Source organism: Pristiophorus japonicus, chromosome 1 (genome assembly GCF_044704955.1).
Source record: "Pristiophorus japonicus isolate sPriJap1 chromosome 1, sPriJap1.hap1, whole genome shotgun sequence".
Classification (NCBI taxonomy): Eukaryota; Metazoa; Chordata; class Chondrichthyes; family Pristiophoridae; genus Pristiophorus; species Pristiophorus japonicus.
In genome coordinates this window covers 523079320-523102583 of record NC_091977.1, presented here as the reverse complement: position 1 = coordinate 523102583, position 23264 = coordinate 523079320, and the positions used below count along the sequence as shown (strand labels likewise).

The window sequence follows — 23264 nt, the reverse complement described above, 5'->3', positions numbered from 1 at the left end:
CCTGGGGGTCCTTGTGCATGAAACACAAAAAGTTAGTATGCAGGTACAGTACAGCAAGTAATCAGCAAGTACAATGGAATGTTGGCCTAAATTGCAAAGGGGATAGAGCATAAAAGCAGCGAAGTCCTGCTACAACTGTAAAGGGTATTGGTGAGGCCACACCTGGAGCACTGCGTACAGTTTTGATCACCGTATTTAAGGAAGGATATACTTGCATTGGAGGCTGTTCAGAGAAGGTTCACTAGGTTGATTTTGGAGATGAGGGGTTTGATTTATGAAGATAGGTTGAGTAGGTTGGGCCTATAAACATTGGAGTTCAGAAGAATGAGAGGTGATCTTATCGAAACATATCATAATGAGGGGGTTCGACAAGCTGGATGCACAGAGGATATTTTCAATCATCGGGGAAACTAAAACTAGGGGACATAGTCTCAGAATAAGGGGTCGCCCATTTAAAACTGAGATGAGGAGGAATTTCTTCACTGAGGGTTATAAATCTATGGAATTCTCTGTCCCAGAGAGTTGTAGAGGCTGGGTCATTGAATATATTTAAGGTGGAGATAGACAGATTTTTGAACGATAAGGGAATAAAGGGTTATGGGCAGTGGGCAGCGAAGTGGAGCTGAATCCATGATCAGATCAGCCATGATCTTATTGAATGCCAGAGCAGGCTCCAGGCCAAAATAGCCTACTCCTGCTCCTATTTCTTGTGATCTTATGTTCTTAAATTGAAACTAAACCCAGATTCTGGTTCAAAAGCTTTTTGCATGTGCAGGCAATTCCAGCATGCACCTTTTTTATAGAGCAGGGGTTTTCAACCTTTTTGCTGCTGAGCCCCAACCTTGTTATAAAAATTCCACGGATGCCAGTAACACAACACAAGTATTTTTCCTCTATAAAAATTCTCTCAGTGTTGCTGCTATACCAGCACTGCAGAAGATGCTAGTCCCTAACCACTCCCTCTTTCCCTTCACAGGAGCCCCATTCACCTGACCCCCAGTCTCCCTCTTTTCCATCGCACTCCCTCACTGGTGCATGAACTGGCTGTGGTTATCTGCTTGATTGTCAGTCAAACAATCTTTTTCCCTGTTGAGAATCCCTATTATTGAGGATCTTCTGATGGCTCAGTGAATAAATACATCACGGTGTGGTACTGCACCACACTGATGGTCTCAGTGCCTTTCGGCTAGGGGGAAAATAAGCCAGCATTTCACTTTTGCGTTTTCAGATGGCTAATGCTGGAAAATATATGTGTGGATATATAGTGTGGACAGGATTAATTTGGTTAAACAGTCTCGCACAGTTGAGTTGCCTGTCCATGCTCAATCATACAAACCTTTGAGTGAAGTACTGGAGGAATGATGCTCATAGGATTGTATTCCATCATGTCAGTGTCTTTGAGAAGGGGAGGGGTTGTATAATTTGTAGGGACGAGAATAATTGCTGTTACATCTCCAAACCTGTCTTGGCAACATGCACATACTTGGTAATATTTAAAGCTGCGTTACTTTTAGGGGGTGGGTGGGGAAGTGGTAAAGGTGAGTGAAACTAGATAATGTAATTAGTTAGCGTGCTAATTTTTTCCCCTGTTAAGACTGGCTTTGAATCCAGTTGCTATTCTGAATCCTCAAAATTCTAATTTTGCATAAATTACTCTTTGGTTATGAGAGCAACTGGTGTGAGGTGCAAAAATGAGAAGCATTCAAGTAGTGAGAGGTTGCTCATGTGAGGTTCACTGCTATTAGCAAGGGCAGACATCGATGACGAGGTCCAACACTGCCTCCAACGTGCCAGCGCAGCCTTCGGTCGCCTGAGGAAGAGAGTCTTTGAAGACCAGGACCTCAAATCTGGCACCAAGCTTATGGTCTACAGGGCAGTAGTAATACCTGCCCTCCTATATGGCTCAGAGACGTGGGCTATATACAGCAGACACCTGAAAGCGCTGGAGAAGTACCACCAGCGCTGCCTCCGCAAGATCCTGCAAATCCACTGGGAGGATGTCAGTGTCCTCGCCCAGGCCAACATCCCCAGCATCGAAGCGCTGACCACACTTGACCAGCTCCATTGGGCAGGCCACATCGTCCGTATGCCCGACACGAGACTTCCTAAGCCAGTGCTCTGCTGGGAACTCCTACACGGCAAGTGAGCCCCAGATGGGCAGAATAAATGCTTCAAGGACACCCTCAAAACCTCCTTGATAAAGTGTAACATCCCCACCAACACCTGGGAATCCCTGGCCCAAGTCCGCTCAAAGTGGAGGAAAAGCATCCGGGAGGGCGCTGAGCATCTCGAGTCTCGTCGCTAAGAGCATGCAGAAACCAAGCGCAGACATCGGAAGGAGCGTGCAGCAAACCAGGCTCCCCACCCACCCTTTCCTTCAACCACTGTCTGCCCCACCTGTTAGAGACTGTATTTCCCACATTGTACTGTACAGCAACCTGAGCACTCACTTTGAGTGGAAGCAAGTCTTCCTCGATTGCCAATGATGATGATGAAGGATGCTGTGTAATCTCTCTCCTCAATGGTACAAACAGTTTACTTGCATTGTTGTGAACCTGGAGATGACAGAGCTCTCCTGATCATACACAATCACTTGCATGTTGTGCTTCTTACCGTCTCCCACTACCACTGTGATCATTGAAAATAGTTGACAAGATCGAACAATGCCACCAAACTTAGTTTTCAGCTTTAAAAACTTGCCTCTTTTGGTGGGGTTTCCGATCAGCAGCTTTTATACTACAGTAATGTCCATCCTTACTGTTACTTCACAAGGCAGATCATTTCAGAATTGTGAACAACTTTTGAAGTTGAAGATTTTTTATCTGATCACTTGTACCAATGTATTCATGTTACCGAATGTGTGTGACGATACTGTGATCTTATATTATTTAAATCAACTTCTCTTCGCTATTTTAAATCAGACTAATTTCAGAAACCAAGTAGGGCTTAACCCATTTGTTAATGTTTAAATGGAATAAGCAGTGTGTTCACACATCAATGATTTGACTGAATTATTTCATCTTGTACATTTTCTGGAAATATTTTGATATGCTCATTAAATCCCTTAGCGTAACATTTTTAACTAAAATATGAAATTCCTGTGTAATAAGGATTGTTCCAGTGTGTATTGCATGTACATGATATATATTATGTATATTCTAACAATGTTTGTATTAACATAGTATTTTTCAGAATATTCTTTACTCATATTGATATGTTTTTGAAATTGAATATAACCCTGCTTACCTTGCACTTCAAAGTTAACTGAACAATTCTGTTCTGAGAATTGCTGGACTGCATTTGATTTTTTTTTTAAGGCCTTTGTGAACTAGCTGTCCTTGAAACTGGTTTCTCTTAATCAGACCTACTAATTTTAATAAGTCTATAGGTCATCAAAAACATAATCTTTGCTTTTTAATTTTTCAGGAGTTTGCCTGAAGCAACATAGAATGAGAATGGAATGTGCGTGTGACTGAATCCTGGAGAAGACACAGCTTGGTGATTATAACTCCGTCTTAAAAGGACGCCTGTGGGGACAGTTCCTTACTCTGCTGTGACTTTCGAATTCACAATGGCAATATTCTTGTGGCTTGGTGGCTAATACTGTGTTAACATATTTATCAGTTTGGATCTTCAACATTTATTTTTGCATCTGCTTCTGGAGATTGCAGATGAAATGCACTGCAGTTAGAAATGGACTGTCAAGACCTACAATGGAAGTGTCCTGGCTGCCTCCTGCTCAGTTTCACCCAGTGAGGACAGGTTGAAGTTGGGATTGCAAGCATTGCTTGAAAAACAGTATGCAGGAAGCTGGTTTTCAAGCCACAAATGCTTCAAAAGGTACGTGTGTTTATAATGGTACATTTACTGTAGGAAATTTCCCATAGATAACCCATCAAAAAGTTATGTCATTTTTAGATCATTGTTGTGACAAAAATTCGCTTATAATTCGAGGATAGGTTTTCTTGCAGTATATCTTCATTGGTTGATTGTCCAAAAAAATTCAGTATACAATCTTTGTTTGAGTAAGTAAGGAGAAACTATTTCCACTGGTAGATGGGTTGGTAATCAAACAACACTGATTTAAGATCATTGGCAAATGAACCAGAGGGAAAATGAGAATTTTTTTTTATGCAGCATGTTATGATCTGGAAAGCACTGCCTGAAAGGGTGATGAAAGCAGATTCAATACAGGCAACTCTCAATTATCCGCACACGGATCCAACGGGAAATCATTGTAACGGGATTGAAAATTTCGGCCTGGGAAGACATCGGGCCGCTGACATCGGAGTCCTTTCGGCCCGGGAGGGCATCGGACCAGTGCGTTCGGAGTCCTTTCGGCCCGGGAACGCATTGGGCCGGTGCGTTCGGAGTCCTTTCAGCCTGGGAAGGCATCAGGTTTTAGCTTTATAATGTCAATCGCTCTAACGGAGAAATCGTTTACCCGGCATAGCCTAATCCCCGAGGGACCCAGATAATTGAGAGTTGCCTGTAATAACTTCCAAAAGGGAATTGGATATATATTTGAAAGGAAATATTTTCAGGCCTATGATGAAAGAGCTGGTGAGTGAGACTGGATAGCTCATTCAAAGAGCCAGCACAGGCATGATGGGCCACATGCCAGCCTCCTGTGCTGTATCCTTCTAACATGATTACCTTACCTGAAAGGTCAAACTATTGGTCCCAGTAGGCTGAATTAATGGAACTCGTTTCTGTGCTAGAGCTGCATCATTTTTTTTTAAAGGTATGCACCCATTTTTTTACCTGACATTTATTTTTTACTTCCCTTTATTCAGAGCTCTCCAGGCAGTACACTAACTGTGGATGAGTGGACTTATGGCAATTTTTGCCGGTGCCATTCTTTAGGAGACTGCTAAGGGATGCACAAGATCAACTAATGGCAACTCCCTTTGTAGGTTGGCAGACTGGAGGCATATAGTCAGTGGTGCTGTGTGTTGGAGCTTTTAAATTTATGCTCCTTTATTATAATAGGATCCTTACGAACCAAGTATTTTGTGTCTAAGATGTGTTATGAATGTTAAGCAGCAGAATATACATAGAATAACATGAAGAAACTTACGGGCCGAAATTCAGGCCTACCAGAAATCTGGTGCACCTATCTTTTTCTAGATGTTTGTACAGGACTCTTGATTCATTGTTACCCCTTTGGCAATTTTTTGGGAGCAGACCGGAAGTCAATCATAATGGGGGCGGAAGTGCAGCAGTAAGTGCTGGTGAGGGGCAAAAGTGGGGGCAGGACTGAGTCTCCGCCGCTGTTACTCAGCGGTGGTGACGTCAGTGCGCATGTGCGTCACCACTTCTCTCCCCTCATTTAAAGGGGAGAGAAGCAGCGATTTTTTTAGATTCGGCCACTGGGCCTCCAGAGAGGGTTTCGGCCGAAGAGGGCGTGCCAGGCTGCCTGTTGACGGCCCGGTCGAACCTGGGGTTATAATTGTCCAGCTGGTCGGGATGTCGGCCGGCAAAAAAAATCCATGGCGACCGCGGCAGTGCGACTTCCCCTTGAAGGGCTGCTGCGCTGCCGTGGCTCACACACAAAAAAAAGGTGCACCGACAGAAAAAGCTGTCGGGGGCACCACGCGGCGGATTGTGGATTTTTTCAGGTAAATTTTGCGCTGAATGGGATGGAGGTGCGGGAGAACTGTTGTGCACGCTTTGATGACGCGCTTGGGGCAGTCGGCAGCAGCGGGGCGGAAGTGGGGACCACCCGAAAAATCCCCGAGGTGAATTTAGATTGTGGCGGCCAGTGGACTGAAACGCAGCGGCCATTCGATTCCGCCACATGGCCACCGCAAAACAGTGGGAACGGGCCTTATCCGGACCCTGAGTTGCGGCCCCTCAGAGTCAAGATTCAGAAGCTGAGAGCAACATAAAAGACTATAGAATATGGTACTTTCTTGGTCACTAATTCCTAATCACTTAAGTAAAAATAGAAAATATTGGTAGTACACCATAGTCAATCCGTTTCTAAAACAGGAAATTAGTTTAATATTTTGCATCGAACCCTGAAGTAGAATTTTGTGTTTTTATTGCCTTTAAATATTGCTGACTAATTCCTGGCCTTGATAACTAGGTGAGTGAGAATAAATGTTTTCAATGGTATGGCAACCTTGTGGTTATGGTATTGGACTAGCTAATCAAGAGTTTGTCAGTTTCAATCACAGCATGGCAAGTTGTGAAATAGAATTTAATACATCTGGTAATTTGTGAATTGTTGCCAGAAAAAATAACCATGAAACCGGATTGTCATTAAAACTCAACTGGTTCAGTAATGCCTTTCAAGCAAGGGAACCTGTCTAGGTCTTGACTAATGTGACTCCAATTCCACACAACGTGATTGACTCTTAATGTCCTAAGGACATGTAGGGATGGGCGATAAATACTGCCGTTCCAGTGTTGCCTATATACCAAGAAAAAAAAACCTGGTTGGATGACCAGTCCGAGAGTGATTGCACTCATTTATTCTAGTCATTTGGGGATTAAAAAAAATACTTCTGATCTCGCTCTCTTTATTTTGTTGACCAGATGGACAGGCTTGTAGTACCACTGGTTCATCGGGTATAGTGTTATTAAAGTAGAGATTGTACTTCATGGGTATCAATTATGAGGAAGCAGGAAAAAAATGGCTGGCTCATTACATGTAAGAATTTGGAAGAAAAGAGAGAAACAAGCATGTGAAAGAGGAGAAAGAAAAGCACAAGCACAGTAAGAACGAAGGAACAAAAATGCATGTGAGAAATAAATTGCACACTCAGAGCATACGCTACCAAACTAATGCATGACCAGGCAGCATTCACAATTGAGAGTGAGGGAACATCTACACTCGTTGTTCACATAGAAACATAAAAACATAGAAAATAGCTGCAGGAGTAGGCCATTCGGCCCTTTGAGCCTGCACCACCATTCAGTAAGATCATGGCTGATCTTTCACCTCAGTACCCCTTTCCTGCTTTCTCTCCATACCCCTTGATCCCTTTAGACATAAGTGCCATATCTAACTCTCTCTTGAATATATCCAACAAACTGGCATCAACAACTCTCTGCGGTAGGGAATTCCACAGGTTAACAACTCTTGAGTGAAGAAGTTTCTCCTCACCTCAGTCCTAAGTGGCTTACCCCTTATCCTTAGACTGTGTCCCTTGGTTCTGGACTTCCCCAACATTGGGAACATTCTTCCTGCATCTAACCTGTCCAGTCCTGTCAGAATCTTATATGTTTCTATGAGATCCCCTCTCATCCTTCTAAACTCCAGTGAATAAAGGCCCAGTCGATCCAGTCTCTCCTCATATGTCAGACCAGCCATCCCGGGAATCAGTCTGGTGAACCTTCGCTGCACTCCCTCAATAGCAAGAACGTCCTTCCTGTTGTTGTCAAAGGGAACAATGACATTTTGCTGGTATCCACAAAGTCATTGCTGAATTGATGAGATGCTGTTGTGTGTTTTGATTTTAATGTTGGGATGCTTTGAATCAACATTTTATTTAAGCACATAGTTTTAAAAACTTAAGTACAAGTAGTATTCTGGAAATAGAAATCTTAAATATTAGATTAGATTCGACTATTTCGTTAATGAAATTCCTTACTCAATATTTTGTTTAAACATTCATAATATAAATGTATGCACTAATGCTAAACATTGTGTTTCTGTATTAGACTTTATCCACATTTAAATTTTTTGTTTTACTGGCTTTACTTGTGGTTTGGCTGTGCAATCCAAACTAGACGCAGGCTGAGTATGGTCTGGCGCCGTTTACAAATCTGGCTTGCCTACTACAGTATAAAAAAAACTTTATAAATATGTACAGCATAAATACTTAAGTTGTAGTTGAGGTATTGAGTCATCATCGAAATTCTGGGTATAAGGATGATGATGGGCAATAGTGATAGGGAAAGTGACAGACGTTTCTGCGGCCGCAGACACGATTCTAGGATGGTATGTTGCCTCCCCAGTGCCAGGGTCAAGGATGTCACTGAGTGGCTGCAGAACATTTCTGACGGAGAGGGGGAACAGACAGAGGTGTGGTTCATTTCGGTATCAACGACATAGGTAGATAGAGGGATGAGATCCTGTAGGCAGATTTTAGGGAGCTAGGAAAGAGATTAAAAAGGAGGACCTCAAAGGTAGTACTCCCAGTTACTCCCGGTGCCACAAGCTGGTGAGTACAGAAATAGGAGGATAGAGCAGATGAATGTGTGGCTGGAGAAATGGTGCAGGAGGGAGGACTTGAGATTCCTTGGACATTGGGACCGGTTCTGGGGGGAGGTGGGACCTGTACAGGCCGGATGGGTTGCACTTCAACAAGGCCGGGACAAATGTCCTCGTGGGGGTGGGGGGTGTTCCCAGTGCTGTTGGCGAGGGTTTAAACTAGTTTAGCAGGGGAATGGACACCAGGATGTAGCATCAAAAAGGAGAAACAAGGTGCACAAAGAATTGGGAGAGACAGATAGCACTAGAGTAATAAATAGTATGACATTAGTTGGTGTCAGATTAAGAGAGAATACAAGGAGGTCTAAGATAGGTTTACAGTGCATGTGTGTGAATACATATTTTATGGGCTAGAAATTTGACAGCCTAACGCACATTTTAACACGATTTTTTTTGTGTTAAACGTGCTTTTTTGTCATTAAAAGAAACCTCACAAAATTCCCCAAAGATTAAGAATGGCGGTTTCAAAATATCGCCAAAAGCGGACTGCCAAGGCGCAACGCGGAAAAAAAAAACCAACACCTAAATTTGGCTGTTCGGCGAACCTGTTCTCGGGTGAAAAACCAATGCGATAAAAGCAGGCCTTGCAGCCTTAGAAATGTCGGTAAGTAGAAAGAACTATAAAAGTAAGTTGAAGATTTTATTTTTAAAATTCTTTTTCAGCGATTCATTACTTAAGTGCATTGTGAATATTTTCTGATATCCCAGGGCCTGTATTTTTGGCATTGATAGGCCTCCGGCTAAAGGTTTCCACCGTGAATCCTCATGCAATGCAGATTTTTATTGACAGGCGCATTTTTGTGCCAATTTTACCCCCTTAAAAAAAAATGACAAAATTTGAATTCTTATTTCTTCACAAAACTGATGTTATTTATCAAATAACGACAGGTTGGGGAATTTCTAGCCCCATGGTAAATAAGGTTGGTGAGCTGCAGGTGCAAATAGACACATGGGAATATGATGTTGTGGCGATAATGGAGACCGAGCTCAAAAAGGGCAGGGTTCTAAATATTCCTGGATATAAGGTGTTCAGGAAAGATAAGGAAGGAAAGAAAGGAGGTGGTGTGGCGGTATTGATCAATGAGAATATTAATGTTGGAGAGAGAGGATGTCCTGGAGGGGTCAAGGACAGAATCTATTTGGTTAGATTTGAGAAATAATAGAGGTGCCATTACACTACTAGATGTATTCTATTGGCCACCAACTAGTGCGAAGACTATTGAGGAGAAAATTTTCAGGAAAATTACAGACAGGTGCAAGAACTATAGAGTAGTGATAATGGGGGACTTCAACTGAAGTGTGTTCAGGAGAACTTTCTTGATCAGTATATTTTCGGCCCAATGAGGAAGGAGGCATTGCTGGATCTGGTTCTGGGGAATGTGGTCAAATGGAACAAGTGTCAGTAGGGGAACTTTTAGGGAACAGTGATCACAATGTCATAAGGTTTAGATTAGCTATTGAAAAGGACAGGGAGCAAGTAGAGAGTAAAAATACTTAATTGGAGGAAGGTCAATTTCAGTGGGTTGAGAATGGATCTGGGTCAGGTAAATTGGAATCATAGATTGGCAGAAACTTTAGCCGAACAATGGGCCGGCATTAAAGAGGAGATGGTTCGGGTACAGTTAAGGTACATTCCCACGAGGAGGAAAGGTAGAGCAACCAAAGCCAGAGCTCCCTGGATGATTAAACAGATAGGGAGTAAGATGAAGCAGATATCAGGTTGAGAATACAAGTGAGAACCTGCTCCTATTTCTTATGTTCTTATGTCTTCTAAATAGGCTAGAGGAGGCAAAAACATTTATTCAGGAGAGAATTGGATAACATGATACAAATGTTAAATTTATATTATTCTGGATGGCTGATCAAATAGCTTCTGCCATCTATATTGACCTTATGATAATCTGCAAGAATAATACCATCTCTTGGAATCATAATATTATGATTCTGATATTAAGCAGGATTAAAATTCCTCCTGTACTTCTGGGGATAACAAAGTAATGGGAGTAATAGCCTCTGTTTATCTGACTTGAGTGAACCTCAGATTGTCAAACCTCTGCATGTCAAACACCTGGTTGTAAAAAAAAAGTTAATATAATTCTAGGTTTGATCTCAGGAAGTATAGAATATAAAAGCTAAGAGGTAATGATCAGCGACGGCTACGAAGCCAGGTCGCTGATTGCAGTGCGGGCAGGCACAACAGGAGGGGCGAAGGAGCGGTAAGAGTCCGTAGAGGGAAGTGACCGGGGCCCAGGAGAGGCATGAATCTGGGGCCGCACGGGTCAGACCACACTGCGATATGTGTACGCGCTCGGTCTGTGCAGCAGAGCTGGTCTCCAGTTAGTCTTGGGTAATCCTTACCACTGGACTAAGACCTAGCTCTATCAAGCCCGTGTGGTGGCTGGTGTGCAACGGTCACCACATGTTAAAAAAAATCCAAGCACAGGCATCTTCCACCCTTCATGATGTAGTTCGGGATCTGGAATATTAGGTCCTTCATTGAAACACCTGCAAACACATCCCTTTTTGTCATGGAATCTTCGCTTCGAGGGACTGCCTATGATGATGATATAAAACATTAAGATCTCAGTTAGAATATTTTGCCGTATTGGGCTCCACAATATTGGAAATATATGAGCCTTTTGCGAGAGTACAATAGAAACATAGAAATTTACAGCACAGAAGGAGGCCATTTCGGCCCGTCGTGTCTGCGCTGGCCGGCAGAGCCACATGGCCAGCGCAGTAGTCCTGCAGGTTATATGTAAACCTATGAACAATGGCGGACAGGTAAAGAGCATCCGGCCCAACCAGTCCTCCCCCCACAACTGCAATATTTCATGTATTGCAACATTTTACACTCTACCCCACCCGGAGCCATACGATCCCATGCGAGAGGCAAAAAAACCAGATAAAAACCCAGGCCAATTGGCGGAAAAAATCTGGGAAAATTCCTTTCCGACCTATCCAGGTGATCAAAACTAGTCCAGGAGATCACTCTGGCCGTATTAGATTCGCTGAAATACTTGCCATCGTATCTGCGCCAGCCAACAATGCTTATCCAGTCTAATTCCACTTACCAACTCTAGGTCCGTAACCCTGCAGGTCACGGCACCTCAATTGCCCATCCAAGCACCTTTTAAATGTGGTGAGGATTTCTGCCTCTACCACCTCTCCAGGCAGTAGGTTCCAGACCCCCACAACCCTCTGCATGAAGAAGCTTCCCCTCAAATCCCCTCTAAACCTTCCACCAACCACCTTAAACCTATGCCCCCTTGTATTTGACCCTTCCACCAAGGGAAATAGGCCCTTGCTATCCACTATATCCAGGCCCCTCAAAATTTTATACACCTCAATGAGGTTTCCTCTCAGCCTCCTCTGTTCCAAGGAGAACAAACCCAGTCTATTCAATCTGTCCTCATAGCTAAGATTCTCCATTCCAGGCAGCATCCTCGTAAATCTCCTCTGCACCCTCTCCAGTGCAATCACGCCCTTCCTATAATACGGTGACCAGAACTGCACAATGTAGATTTATTACGATGCTGCCTGGAATGTATAAATACAAAAAGGGAACAAATATTTACAGTGATTTTTTTTTCATTAACACAACACACAATACAGAGCAATATAACAGAAGTCTTTAAAATTACAAAAGGTATATACAGTATAAACAGGGTGTAATTAATGTCTATAAAACAGGTATTTCCAGATTTGAATAATTTGCAATAATGGTTTTAGTGCCTTTAAAAATGTTTGAGAGAATAAAGTATCTCTCTCGGGCAGTTATATGTGCTGGAGGAACACAGGAGTGACTTATTTTAAGAGGATAGCAAGATGAGATAGTTCTCCCTGCTCCCCAGCAATTGAGGCATGTTTCCATTTGGCTGAAGGGCAGTGATTGAAAAAAGTAATTCTGAAGCATTCAATTTTAAACTTGTTAAACTCTTACAGTAACTTTGGCCCCAAGTTTCGTGCCGCGGCGAAAACGGCGCACCTCCAAGCTGGGCGCCTGTTTTTTGCGCCTAAAAAAAAGTCCGATATTCTCGAGCTCCTTGGAGCTCGATGTCTGCTTGGCGCGGCGTGCTCTTCGCAGCAGGGGGCGGAGCCTAACACTCGCGCCGATTTTCTAAGTAGCAGGGGGCGGGTACAATTTAAATTAGCCTTCGTGGTGCGTTGGAGCGTTTGCGCACGCGCAGTCTCACACAAACATTGGCACTCACCCATTTTTAAAAATACTGCAGAAAAAGTGAAGATTTGTTTCTTGGACCCCTGCAAAGGCTTGTAATTTAATTTTTTTTTATATTTCTGTGTGTGAGGGAGTGCTTTTAGCAGCACTGCTGAATAAATCACCTGCTGAAATCATGAGTTCAGCTTTTCACTGCTAAACTTGCAGAACCGGTGCTGCATTGGTGCATGCAAATTAAGGACTGTGTGTTTGGAGAAATAAGAGTGCCAATTCAACTTTGCAATAATATGTGGTGTTGACAATGCAGCACCCATTCTGCAAATTTAAATATAAAACTGTCGATGTGGCTGCCTCTCCCTGTCCAAATGGCCTCAGTCCCCCTCACAGCTCGAAGGCTGCTGCTGTATCTTCGGCTGCCGGCCAGCCACTGACGCCGCTGATATCCTATGGCCGAATGGCCTCACGTCCGTCCGCTGCTGATTCTTTGGCTGCCGGCCAGCCACTGACGCCGCCCCTAAAGCGTGGCCGAATGGCCTCAAGAACCTTAATGAGCTGCGTGTATCCTGCGTTGATTCTTCGGCTGCCGGCCAGCCACTGACGCCGCTGCTATCTCATGGCCGAATGGCCTCACATCGGTCTGCTGATTCTTCGGCTGTCGGCCAGCCACTGACGCCGCTGCTATCTCATGGCCGAATGGCCTCACATCGGTCTGCTGATTCTTCGGCTGCCGGCCAGCCACTGACGCCGCTGATATCTCATGGCCGAATGGCCTCGGGTCCGTCCGGTGCTGCTTCTTCGCGGCCAGCCACGAAGAGAATGAAGGCCTGCCTCAAGCACTGCAGCTCAGCTCGAAGCTTGCTGCCGCTGCTGTCGAGACACTGACGCCACACCGCTGCCTGTCTCCAACATGAAAGGCCTGCCTGAAGCATTTTCACACAGGTAGGAACATGGTTTATTTAATCTTTGCTTATAAATTTTTATTCAGGTTGGATTTATTTGTATAATATTTGTATTATTTGTATAACTAAGGATTGATTGTAGAATTTAATGACTTCCCTTCCCCCCCCTCCCCCCCCACCTCATTCCCTACGCCTAATTTGTAACCTACGCCTGATTTTCTAAAGTGTAGACAAGGTTTTTTCGAGCGTACAAAAATCTTCACTTACTCCATTCTAAGTTAGTTTGGAGTAAGTTTTCACTCACGAAACTTTGAAATCAGGCGTAAGTGGCCGGACACGCCCCCTTTTGAAAAAAAAATTCTGTTCCAAAGTGAAACTGTTCTAACTGACTAGAACTGGAGCAAACTAAATGTGGAAAATTCCAATTTCTAAGATACTCCGTTTTACACCAGTTGCTCCTAAAAAATCAGGAGCAAATCATGTGGAAACTTGGGGCCTTTGTGTCCAACTCAGTTGATTGGGTTGGCTTATACTCCTGGCTGACATTCAAATGTAATGCTGAGAAAATGTTGCAGTGCATGGTGTTTAGGTTTAAAGTGTTAAAAAGATTTGATGGAGATGCTGTTTCCTCTGGTGGGGAAATCAAGATCAAGGGGATATAATCTTAAAATTAGAGTTTAGGCCACTTAGGAGTGAAATCAGGAAACACTTTCTTTCAAAGCGTCGCAGAAATTTAATATAAGAACATAAGAAATAGGAGCGGGAGTAGGCCATTATTCAATGTCCCAGCTTCCACAACATTTTGAGGCAGTGAATTCCACAGATTTACAATCTCTGAGAGAAGAAATTTCTCCTCATCTCAGTTTTAAATGGGCAGCCCCTTATTCTAAGAACATGCCCTCTAGTTCTAGTCTCCCACATCAGTGGAAACATCCTCTCTCCATCCACCTTGTCAAGCCCCCTCATAATCTTATATGTTTCGATAAGATCACCTCTCATTCTTCTGAATTCCAATGAGTAGAGGCCTAACCTTTCCTCATAAGTCAACCCCCTCATCTCCGGAATCAACCTAGTGAACCTTCTCTGAACTGCCTCCAAAGGAAGTATATCCTTTCGTCAATATGGAATCCAAAACTGCACGCAGTATTCCAGGTGTGGCCTCATCAATACCTTATATAGCTGTAGCAAGACTTCACTGCTTTTATACTCCATTCCCATATGCAATAAAGGTCAAGATACCATTGGCCTTCCTGATCACTTGCTGTATCTGCATACTATCCTTTTGTGTTTCATGCACAAGTACCCCCAGGTCCCGTTGTACTGAGGCACTTTGAAATCTCTCTCCATTTAAATAATAACTTGCTCTTTGATTGTTTTCTGCCAAAGTGCATGACCTCACACTTTCCGACATTATACTCCATCTGCCAAATTTTTGCCCACTCACTTAGCCTGTTTGTCGTTTTGCAGATTTTTTATGTCCTCCTCACACATTGCTTTTCCTCCCATCTTTGCATCATCAGCAAACTTGGTTACGTTACACTCAGTCCCTTCTTCCAAGTCATGAATATAGATTATAAATAGTTGGGGTTCCAGCACTGATCCCTGCGGCACCCCACTAGTTATTGGTTGTCAACCAGAGAATGAATCATTTATCCCGACTCTCTGTTCTCTAATCCTCTATCCATGCTAATATATTACCTCCAACCCCGTGAACTTTTATCTTGTGCAGTAACCTTTTATATGGCACCTTGTCAAATGCCTTCCGGAAGTCCAAATACACCACATCCACTGGTTCCCCTTTATTCACCCTGTTCGTTACATCCTCAAAGAATTCCAGTAAATTTGTCAAACATGACTTCCCCTTCATAAATCCGTGCTGACTCTGCCTGACCGAATTTTGCTTTTCCAAATGTTCTGCTACTGCTTCTTTAATAATGAACTCCCAACATTTTCCCAACACAGATGTTAGGCTAACTGGTCTATAGTTTGCTGCTTTTTGTCTGCCTCCTTTTTTAAATAGGGGTGTTACATTTTCAGATTTCCAATCTGCTGGGACCTCCCCAGAATCCAGGGAATTTTGGTAAGTTACAACCAATGCATCTACAATCCCTGCTGCTAGTTCTCTTAAGACCCTAGGATGCAAGCCATCAGGTCCAGAGGATTTATCTACTTTAGCCCCATTATCTTACTGAGTACCACATCCTTAGTGATTGTGATTGTATTAAGTTCCTCCCCCCCCCCCCCCCCTCCCATAGCCCCTTGACTATCCACCGTCGGAATATTGTTAGTGTCCTCTACCGTAAAGACTGACAGAACAGAGTTTCTGCCATCTCCATGTTCCCAATTATTAATTCCCTGGTCTCGTCCTCTAAGGGACCAACATTTACTTTAGCTACCCTTTTCCTTTTTATATACCTATAGAAACTCTTGCTATCTGTTTTTATATTTTGTGCTAGTTTACTTTCATAGTCTGTCTTCCCTCTTAATCATTTTTTTTAGTCGTTCTTTGCTGGCTTTAAAAAATTTCCCAACCTTCTGTTCTCCCATTAGTTTTGGCCACTTTATATGCCCTTGTTTTTAATTGGATACCGTCCTTTATCTCTTTAGTTAGCCACAGATGGCTATCTTTTCTCTTACACCCTTTCCTCCTCACTGGAATATATTTTTCTTGAGAGTTGTGAAATATCTCCTTAAATGTACACCACTGTTCATCAACCGTCCTACATTTTAATCTATTTTCCCAGTCCACTTTACTCAACTCTGCCCTCATACCTTCATAGTCTCCTGTATTTAAGATTAGTACGCTGGTTAGAGATCCAATTTTCTCACCCTCCATCTGAATTTGAAATTCAATCATGCTATGATCACTCATTCCGAGGGGATCCTTTACTAGGAGATTGTTTATTAATCCTGTCTCATTACACAGCACCAGATCTAAGATAGCCTGCCCCCTGGTTGGTTCCGTTACATACTGCTCAAGGAACCTGTCCCTTATGCACTCTATGAACAACTCCTCAAGGCTACGCTGACCAATTTGATTTGTCCAATCAATATGGAGGTTAAAATCACCCATGATTATTGCTGTTCCCTTTTTACAAGCTCCCACTATTTCCTGGTTTATGCTCCGACCAACAGAGTTGCTACTGTTAGGGGCCTATAGACTATGCCCACCAGTGACTTTTTCCCCTTATTGTTCCTTATCTCCACCCAAACTGTTTCAACACCCTTATCATTTGAGCCAATATCATTGCTTACTATTGCAGTGATTCCATCCTTTATCAATAGAGCTACCCCACCTCCTTTTCCTTTCTGTCTGTCCTTCCAGATTGTCAAGTACCCCTGAATATTTAATTCCCAGTCCTGGTCACCTTGCAACCACGTCTCTGTAATGGCTATCGAATCATACCCATTTGTCTCAATTTGTGCCGTCAACTCATCTATTTTGTTACAAATGCTACAAATTTGGAACTCTCTCAATAACCTGTGGATGATTGGCCAATTGGAGCTTTCAAGATTTTTGTTTGGTAACGGCATGGAGGGATATGGAGCAAAGGTGGGAAAATGAAGTTGAGGTACAGATTAGAAATTATCTAATTGAATGGCCCGATGGACAGAATGGCTTACTCCTGTTCCTTATGTTCCTAAGTGTCATCCTTTGGATAAGACATTAAACTGCCTGCTTTGTTATAGATTCCATGTATTATTCAAAAAAGTGAGGGGAGGTTTCCTGGTGTCCTTGCCAAGATTCATTTCTTAGCCAGTGCCACTAAAAAAGCTGATTTAACCAGTCATTCGTCTCATTACTGTTTGAATGTTGCTGGTGCAAAATGGCTGTCATGTTTGCTTCTATAGCAGTCACCTGAAGCATTTTGAGATACTTTGGCATGATGAGATGCCGTATGAATGTAGATATTTCTAACTCCAATTATTAAACATTTGCGGTGGCGGTGTAGCTCTTATCACCAAATCATACCGTGATCTTTCTCCTCCTTTGAACATCTCGCTGCCTTCCACCCCTCTCACCTCATTTAAAATTCTCGTTCTCTACCGCCCACCCAAGTATGATGAAAATGTTATCACGGAGATATCTACACTGCTTTCCTCCCTCAGCCTCTGCACCGAGCGACTTCTCATCCCTGGTGATTTCAACCTCCATCTCCATTCATCATGCTCTCTCTCCTCTGAGTTCACTATACTCCTGTCCTCCCTTAATCTCTCCCTCTATGTGAATTCCTCAACCTATATTCATGGCCACCCCCTTGACCTTGCCATCTCTCATGGCCTCGCTATTCTTGCCGTGTCAGTTACAAATAAGGCAATCTCTGACCATTTCCTTGTCTTGCTCTCCACCCACATTCTCCTTCCCCCACCCAACCCTACTTACTTCTGCATCCGCCCCTGGAAAGAAACTCTCCAAACTCTCTCACAATTGCACTTATCAACTCCAAACTATCCAGCCTTTGGCCCTCCTTTCACCATGATATTTCTGCAGCCACCGATCTGCTCAACCACACCCTCACCACCACCTTTAATGTCCTAGTCCCTGTTAAAATCATTACTCTCTTTCACCCTGGCCATTACCCCCGATACAGCCATCCCCTTCGCTCCCTCAAGTCCAAGGGGCACAGATGTGGCGGACAACTGGTTTAGCCATTCACCATCAGATTAATCTGGACCACATAAAGCATTATCGGGTCCTACTCTTGTATGCAAAAACTGCTCACTATTCCAGGATCATTCTGGAATGCAAAGATAACCCTGGCAACTATTCTCCACTGCTAACCGTCTTCTTAAACCCCTCTCCCCTGTCTCCACCACACTCACCTCCAACAAGAAGTGTGAGGAGCTCATGGACTTCTTTTGAGACCATCCGATCAGCTGCCCCTGCCTGTTCCCTTCCTTCCCCTAGCGCACTGGGCCAAACTTCCTCTGAGGTTGCCCCCTGCCCTAGCCCTAAACTCTCATCTTTCTCTAGTTCCTCTCTGATCTCCCCTCTTGACCTCTCCACGCTCATCTTGTCCATGAGACCCACTTCCTGCTCCCTTGACCCTATTGCCACTAAACTGCTGATCACCCAACTTCCTTTTCTGGCTCCCATGTTAGCCGACATTGTTAACAGACCTCTCTCCTCATGTACTGTCCCCCTCTCCTTCAAATCTGCGATTATCACTCCTCTCCTCAAAAAAACAACCCTTGACCCCATTGTACTTGCTAGCTACTGGCCCATCTCCAACCTCCCTTTCTTCTCAAATTCTTGAATATGTTGTCACCTCCCAAATCCATGCCTATCTTTCCCGGAACTCCATGTTTGAATCCCTTCAATCTGGTTTCTGCCCTTGCCACAGTACTGAAACTGCTCTCATCAAAGTCACAAATGGCATCCTTTGTGACTGTGACAAAGGCAAACTATCCCTCTTCATCCTCCTCGACCTGTCTGCAGCCTTTGACACAGTTGACCACTCCATCCTCCTCCAATGCCTCTCCACCATCGACCAGCTGGGTGGGACTGCACTCGCCTGGTTCCATTCTTATTTATCTAATTGTAGCCAGAAAATCTCCTACAACGGCTTCTTTTCCCCTCCTGCATCGTTACCTCTGCACCCACCCCCAAGGGTCTATCCTTGGTCCCCTCCTATTTCTTATCTATATGCTGCCTCTTGGCGATATCATCTGAAAACATAGAGTCAGTTTTCCACATGTACGCTGACAGCACCCAGCTCTACCTCTCCACCACTTCTCTCGACCTCTCCATGGACTCTAAATTGTCAGACTGCTTGTCCGACGATGAACAGAAATTTTCTCCAATGAAATATTAGGAAGACCGAAGTCATTGTCTTTGATCCCCGTCATAAACGGCGTTCCCTCGCCACTGACTCCATCTCTCTCTCTCTATGTGAGGAAAAAATCAGACTGTTCTCAAACTAGGCGTCATATTTGACCCTGAAATGAGCTTCCGGCCACAGATCCGCGGCATAACTAAAACCGCCTATTTCCACCTCCATAACATTGCCCGCCTCCCTGCCTCAGCTCACCTGCTGCTGAAACCCTCATCCATGCTTTTGTTACCTCTAGACTTGACTACTCCAATGCACTTCTGGCTGGCCTCCTACATTCGAGCCGATGTAAACTTGAGGTCATCCAAATCTCGGCAGCCCGTGTCCTAACTCACACCAAATCCTGATCACCCATCATCCCTGTGCTCGCTGACCTACATTGGCTCCCGGTTAAGTAACGACTCGATTTCAAAATTCTCATCCTTGTTTACAAATCTCTCCCCCCTCCCTATCTTTATAATCTCGGTCAGCCTCACAACCTCACGAGATGTCTGTGCTCCTCAAATTCTGCCCTCTTGAGCATCCCTGATTATAACTGCTCAACCATTAGTGGCATGCCTTCAGTTGCCTGGGCCCTAAGCTCTGGAACTCCCTCCCTAAACCTCTCCACCTCTCTACCTCTCTTTCCTCCTTTAAGACGCTCCTTAAAACCTACCTCATCTGCCGTAATTTCTTCTTATGTGGCTCGGTGTCAAATTTATTTGTTTTGTCTTATAACACTGCTGTTAAACACCTTGGGACATTTTACTATGTTAAAGGCGCTATATAAATAAAAGTTGTTGTTGGTCAATGCACAGTAGATGGCTGAAGAGTGCAAATTAAAAGTTTCAAGTGAGGTATTACTGTAAGATAACATGGCAATAAAAATAGATGTAAAACCAATCCACATTTGTGAAAATGAAATGTCTTAGTAATCTGTTGATGGAAAAGGTTTTGTTCTTCAGATTGGAAATAAAAACTGAACCTGGAAAATAATCAGTTTTGTCAATATTTATTGATTTGTTTCTGCCTTCAAGGATTTGTGGAAACTAAAGTTAGTCCAAAGTCATTGGAACTAGAGAAGCTTGTTCAGCAACTTCCCAGTGTCCAAAACAATTAATATACGGGTAAATTCACTGTCTCTGCGCACTCAGAGGAGTATCACACTCGAAGTTAATCCTAGAATTGGGGTGACTGTGTATCGATGACCCATGATCCTTTTGTGTTTGGCTCTCTGCTGAGAGTACAGTATTGTTGAAACCTATGGTGTCCTGTAGTAGTAATCTGAATATAAAAATAGAAGTCACAAAGGAATAAAATTAATTTTGACATTATGTTCAGGCCTTGATTTTTAGAAGTGTTGGTTTTGGAACCTGGCCCGAGAGATCCTGACTTGAGCTTCTGACTGTAACTTCCAGCAGAATTAACAACTTCTGCAAACTGTAAATCAACATAAATCTTTTTCTAAGACCTCATTTGAGTAGGGATTAAATTTAGTCCTGTAAAAGAAGTCTGGAATCTTGTGTTTCTAAACTGAACACTTAAGATCTTGGACAAGCCATTTTTGAATGTTTTGTCTTCAGACATCTCAATTGGACGAGAGAATTATTTTACTTTTGGTCCAGATTTATCAAAATTAACGTGAATTTCAATGTAATTCAGTTACTTCCTGTCCCACCCTCAACCTTGGAGAAGTATCCTCCACAGTGGAAGTGTAATTTTTTCTCTCTCCATTTTTCATACTGGACTGCTGACTTGAGAATGGCATTGTCAACTTGGCTCTGTGATGCATCACCTCCCACTGCTATCTCTCACAACAGCTTCAATTGTATAGGTCTCACAATTTTTCCCCGTGCCAAGATGGAGCATTTTGTTGCTAAGTAATGATGCTAGTTATTTCTTTAAGAAAAGTAAGGCATGGAGAAAATGATTTTGCATGTCTTTTAAAAGTTGGATTAAAATGAACCATTATGAGGTGCATGTGTATTCAAGTCTGGCAGGAAATAAAACTACCTAATATATGCACCCCATTTCACACGTTCAGTAATTATACTGAAGTCTACTGCATAAGTTTTTAAAAATTGGAAATGTTGAAAATATGAAATAAAACAGAAAGAACTGGTGCACCCTCCCACCCCCACACAATGCTTACATGCTTTGCGAGCTTCCTTCCCTCAAGCTCACCATATGGTCCCCACCATCCAAACTTCCAGCCTGTTTCCCAGACTGAGCTGGAAAACAGGTTTTTATTATTTTTTTTAAAAAGAAAAAGCTTTCACTTTCAGGAAGTGTGTGCTATATAAGAAAGATTTAAAAATATTATTGGTAAATTTCCTGTGGTGTTGCTTGTGGTGTGTCAGAGGTAATATTTTATAATGTGTGTTAAGCCATGCAAAGCATAATGTAATATCAGGGTCATTGTTATATGGTGAAGGGTCAAATTATGTCTTTATTTTCTGGGTATTCTGAAAATTGTATTGTCTGTTTTGGTATTGAATATTGCGACTAAATTTTTCATCAAGAACAATAAATTGGTGGCCTTGAGATGTTGAGAGATGTTCCTTTACCTGTATGTATTTGAATTTTATCCCATAGCTTTATTTCTTTAAAGCTGAACATACATCTTGCATACCATCTTGCTTTGTATCGGGTTAGAAATTGATACAAGGCCCCAGATTTTGCTGGAGCGTGGCATCTTGCAGCATACCACATTAGTTAGAGTTGTTTGTGCACATTTAGGGTTTTTTAAATTTTGGCCACAAAGTTGCTGGAAGTACGACCTGATCTGGGACCTTGGTGAACAACAGGACAAACAGTGTATCTTAATAACCAATGAGATTTAAGGATTGAGAAATAAACAGGAAGGACTGAGAAGGATATGAATGGGTGAATTCAATGTCAAATCAGGTGCAGAAAGAGAAATAAAGAGAGGAAAGAAAGATTGGATTAAGCGAGAGTGGAAAAGTAAGAATTATAAATTTAGTTTTTTTGTTATTTTTAAAATCTCCTAAAACCATTCACAACCTGATGGAATGAGACTCCATATTTATAATTGTTTACTTTCTGGACAAGCGAGGTTGATTGGCTGTCATTAACAATTATCATATTTTTTAAAAGTGTACTTGCGCTGTTAATTACAAGACTTTACTTTTTGTGACGAGTTTAATGGGCAATTAATGTGCAAATACAGCAACTTCATGAAAATCACAGGGAGGTTAAATGCGAGAAGCGAACGGTGGAGCGGTGCAAAGCAGCCAGAAACTGGTGGTTCGTAATTCACTGGGTGTCTCTTTGGTACAAGTTACTGGTTGATTTCTGCATTAATATTGGCGTGCATCGTTAACATGCGGTTATTTTTTCAGCAAAATCTATCCCATGGTGTTTAGCAGTACTAATGGGGGAGTGCAACTGGGTTTAGTATCATTGTGCAGAAGGAACTTGAGGTTTCATAGAACTGAGGAGGGTGGAATCTAGGATTTGTTGCATTGATGGATTTTTGGATATCTCAGCATGAGAAGAGGGAAGGACCAAGTTCTGACAACTTTGGGCAGGGAAAGGGTTGTCTCTAGTCTGTCGGTACTGATTTCTAATGGATCCCTGCAAACGGTGAATTGTTTCTGATTTGGTACCTCAAAAAATAGCATTTTCCTTGTTTAAGCAAATATCATACCTGCATTAATATACAGGTTCAACACTCCATTCTGCCTCTCGAACAGTAAATACTGTTATAATGTAGTCATTGTTGTAATGTAGGAAACATGGCAGCCAATTTGCGCACAGATAATCTGTTTTTAGTGATGGTTGAAGGACACCGAGGAGAACTACCCTATTCTGCAACGGGATCATTTACGTCCACCTGAGACGGGGCCTTGATTCAACGCCTCATCCGAAAGATGGCACCTCCGACAGTACTGCCTAGATTATGGGCTCAAGTCGTTTTATTAATTTTTTGATTAGTTGGTGTATCCCTCATTGATTTCTTGGTGTGCCTGCTCGTCCATTACTTTGAATTATTGGTGAGTTCCATTGTTTTTATTGATTCACTGACTGCTGCTGCTCCATTAATGCACTGATTTGTTGTGTAACTGTTGCTTCATTAAATTATTAATTTGCTGTTGAGTGTTGCTCCATCACTTTATCAATTCTCA

The 23264-nt window shown here is 42.8% G+C and overlaps 1 protein-coding gene across 3 annotated transcripts in view; it reads left to right on the top strand.

Moving 5' to 3' along the window:
• Nucleotides 1-23264, top strand: part of ldlrad4a (low density lipoprotein receptor class A domain containing 4a) — a 440909-nt gene that overhangs the window by 114202 nt on the left and 303443 nt on the right. For all 3 annotated transcript variants that reach the window (XM_070896472.1, XM_070896482.1, XM_070896491.1), the window contains one exon: nt 3427-3840. In XM_070896472.1, coding sequence (XP_070752573.1) covers nt 3801-3840 — 40 coding nt within the window. In that variant the 5' untranslated portion in view covers nt 3427-3800. The remainder of the gene's footprint in view (nt 1-3426; nt 3841-23264) is intronic.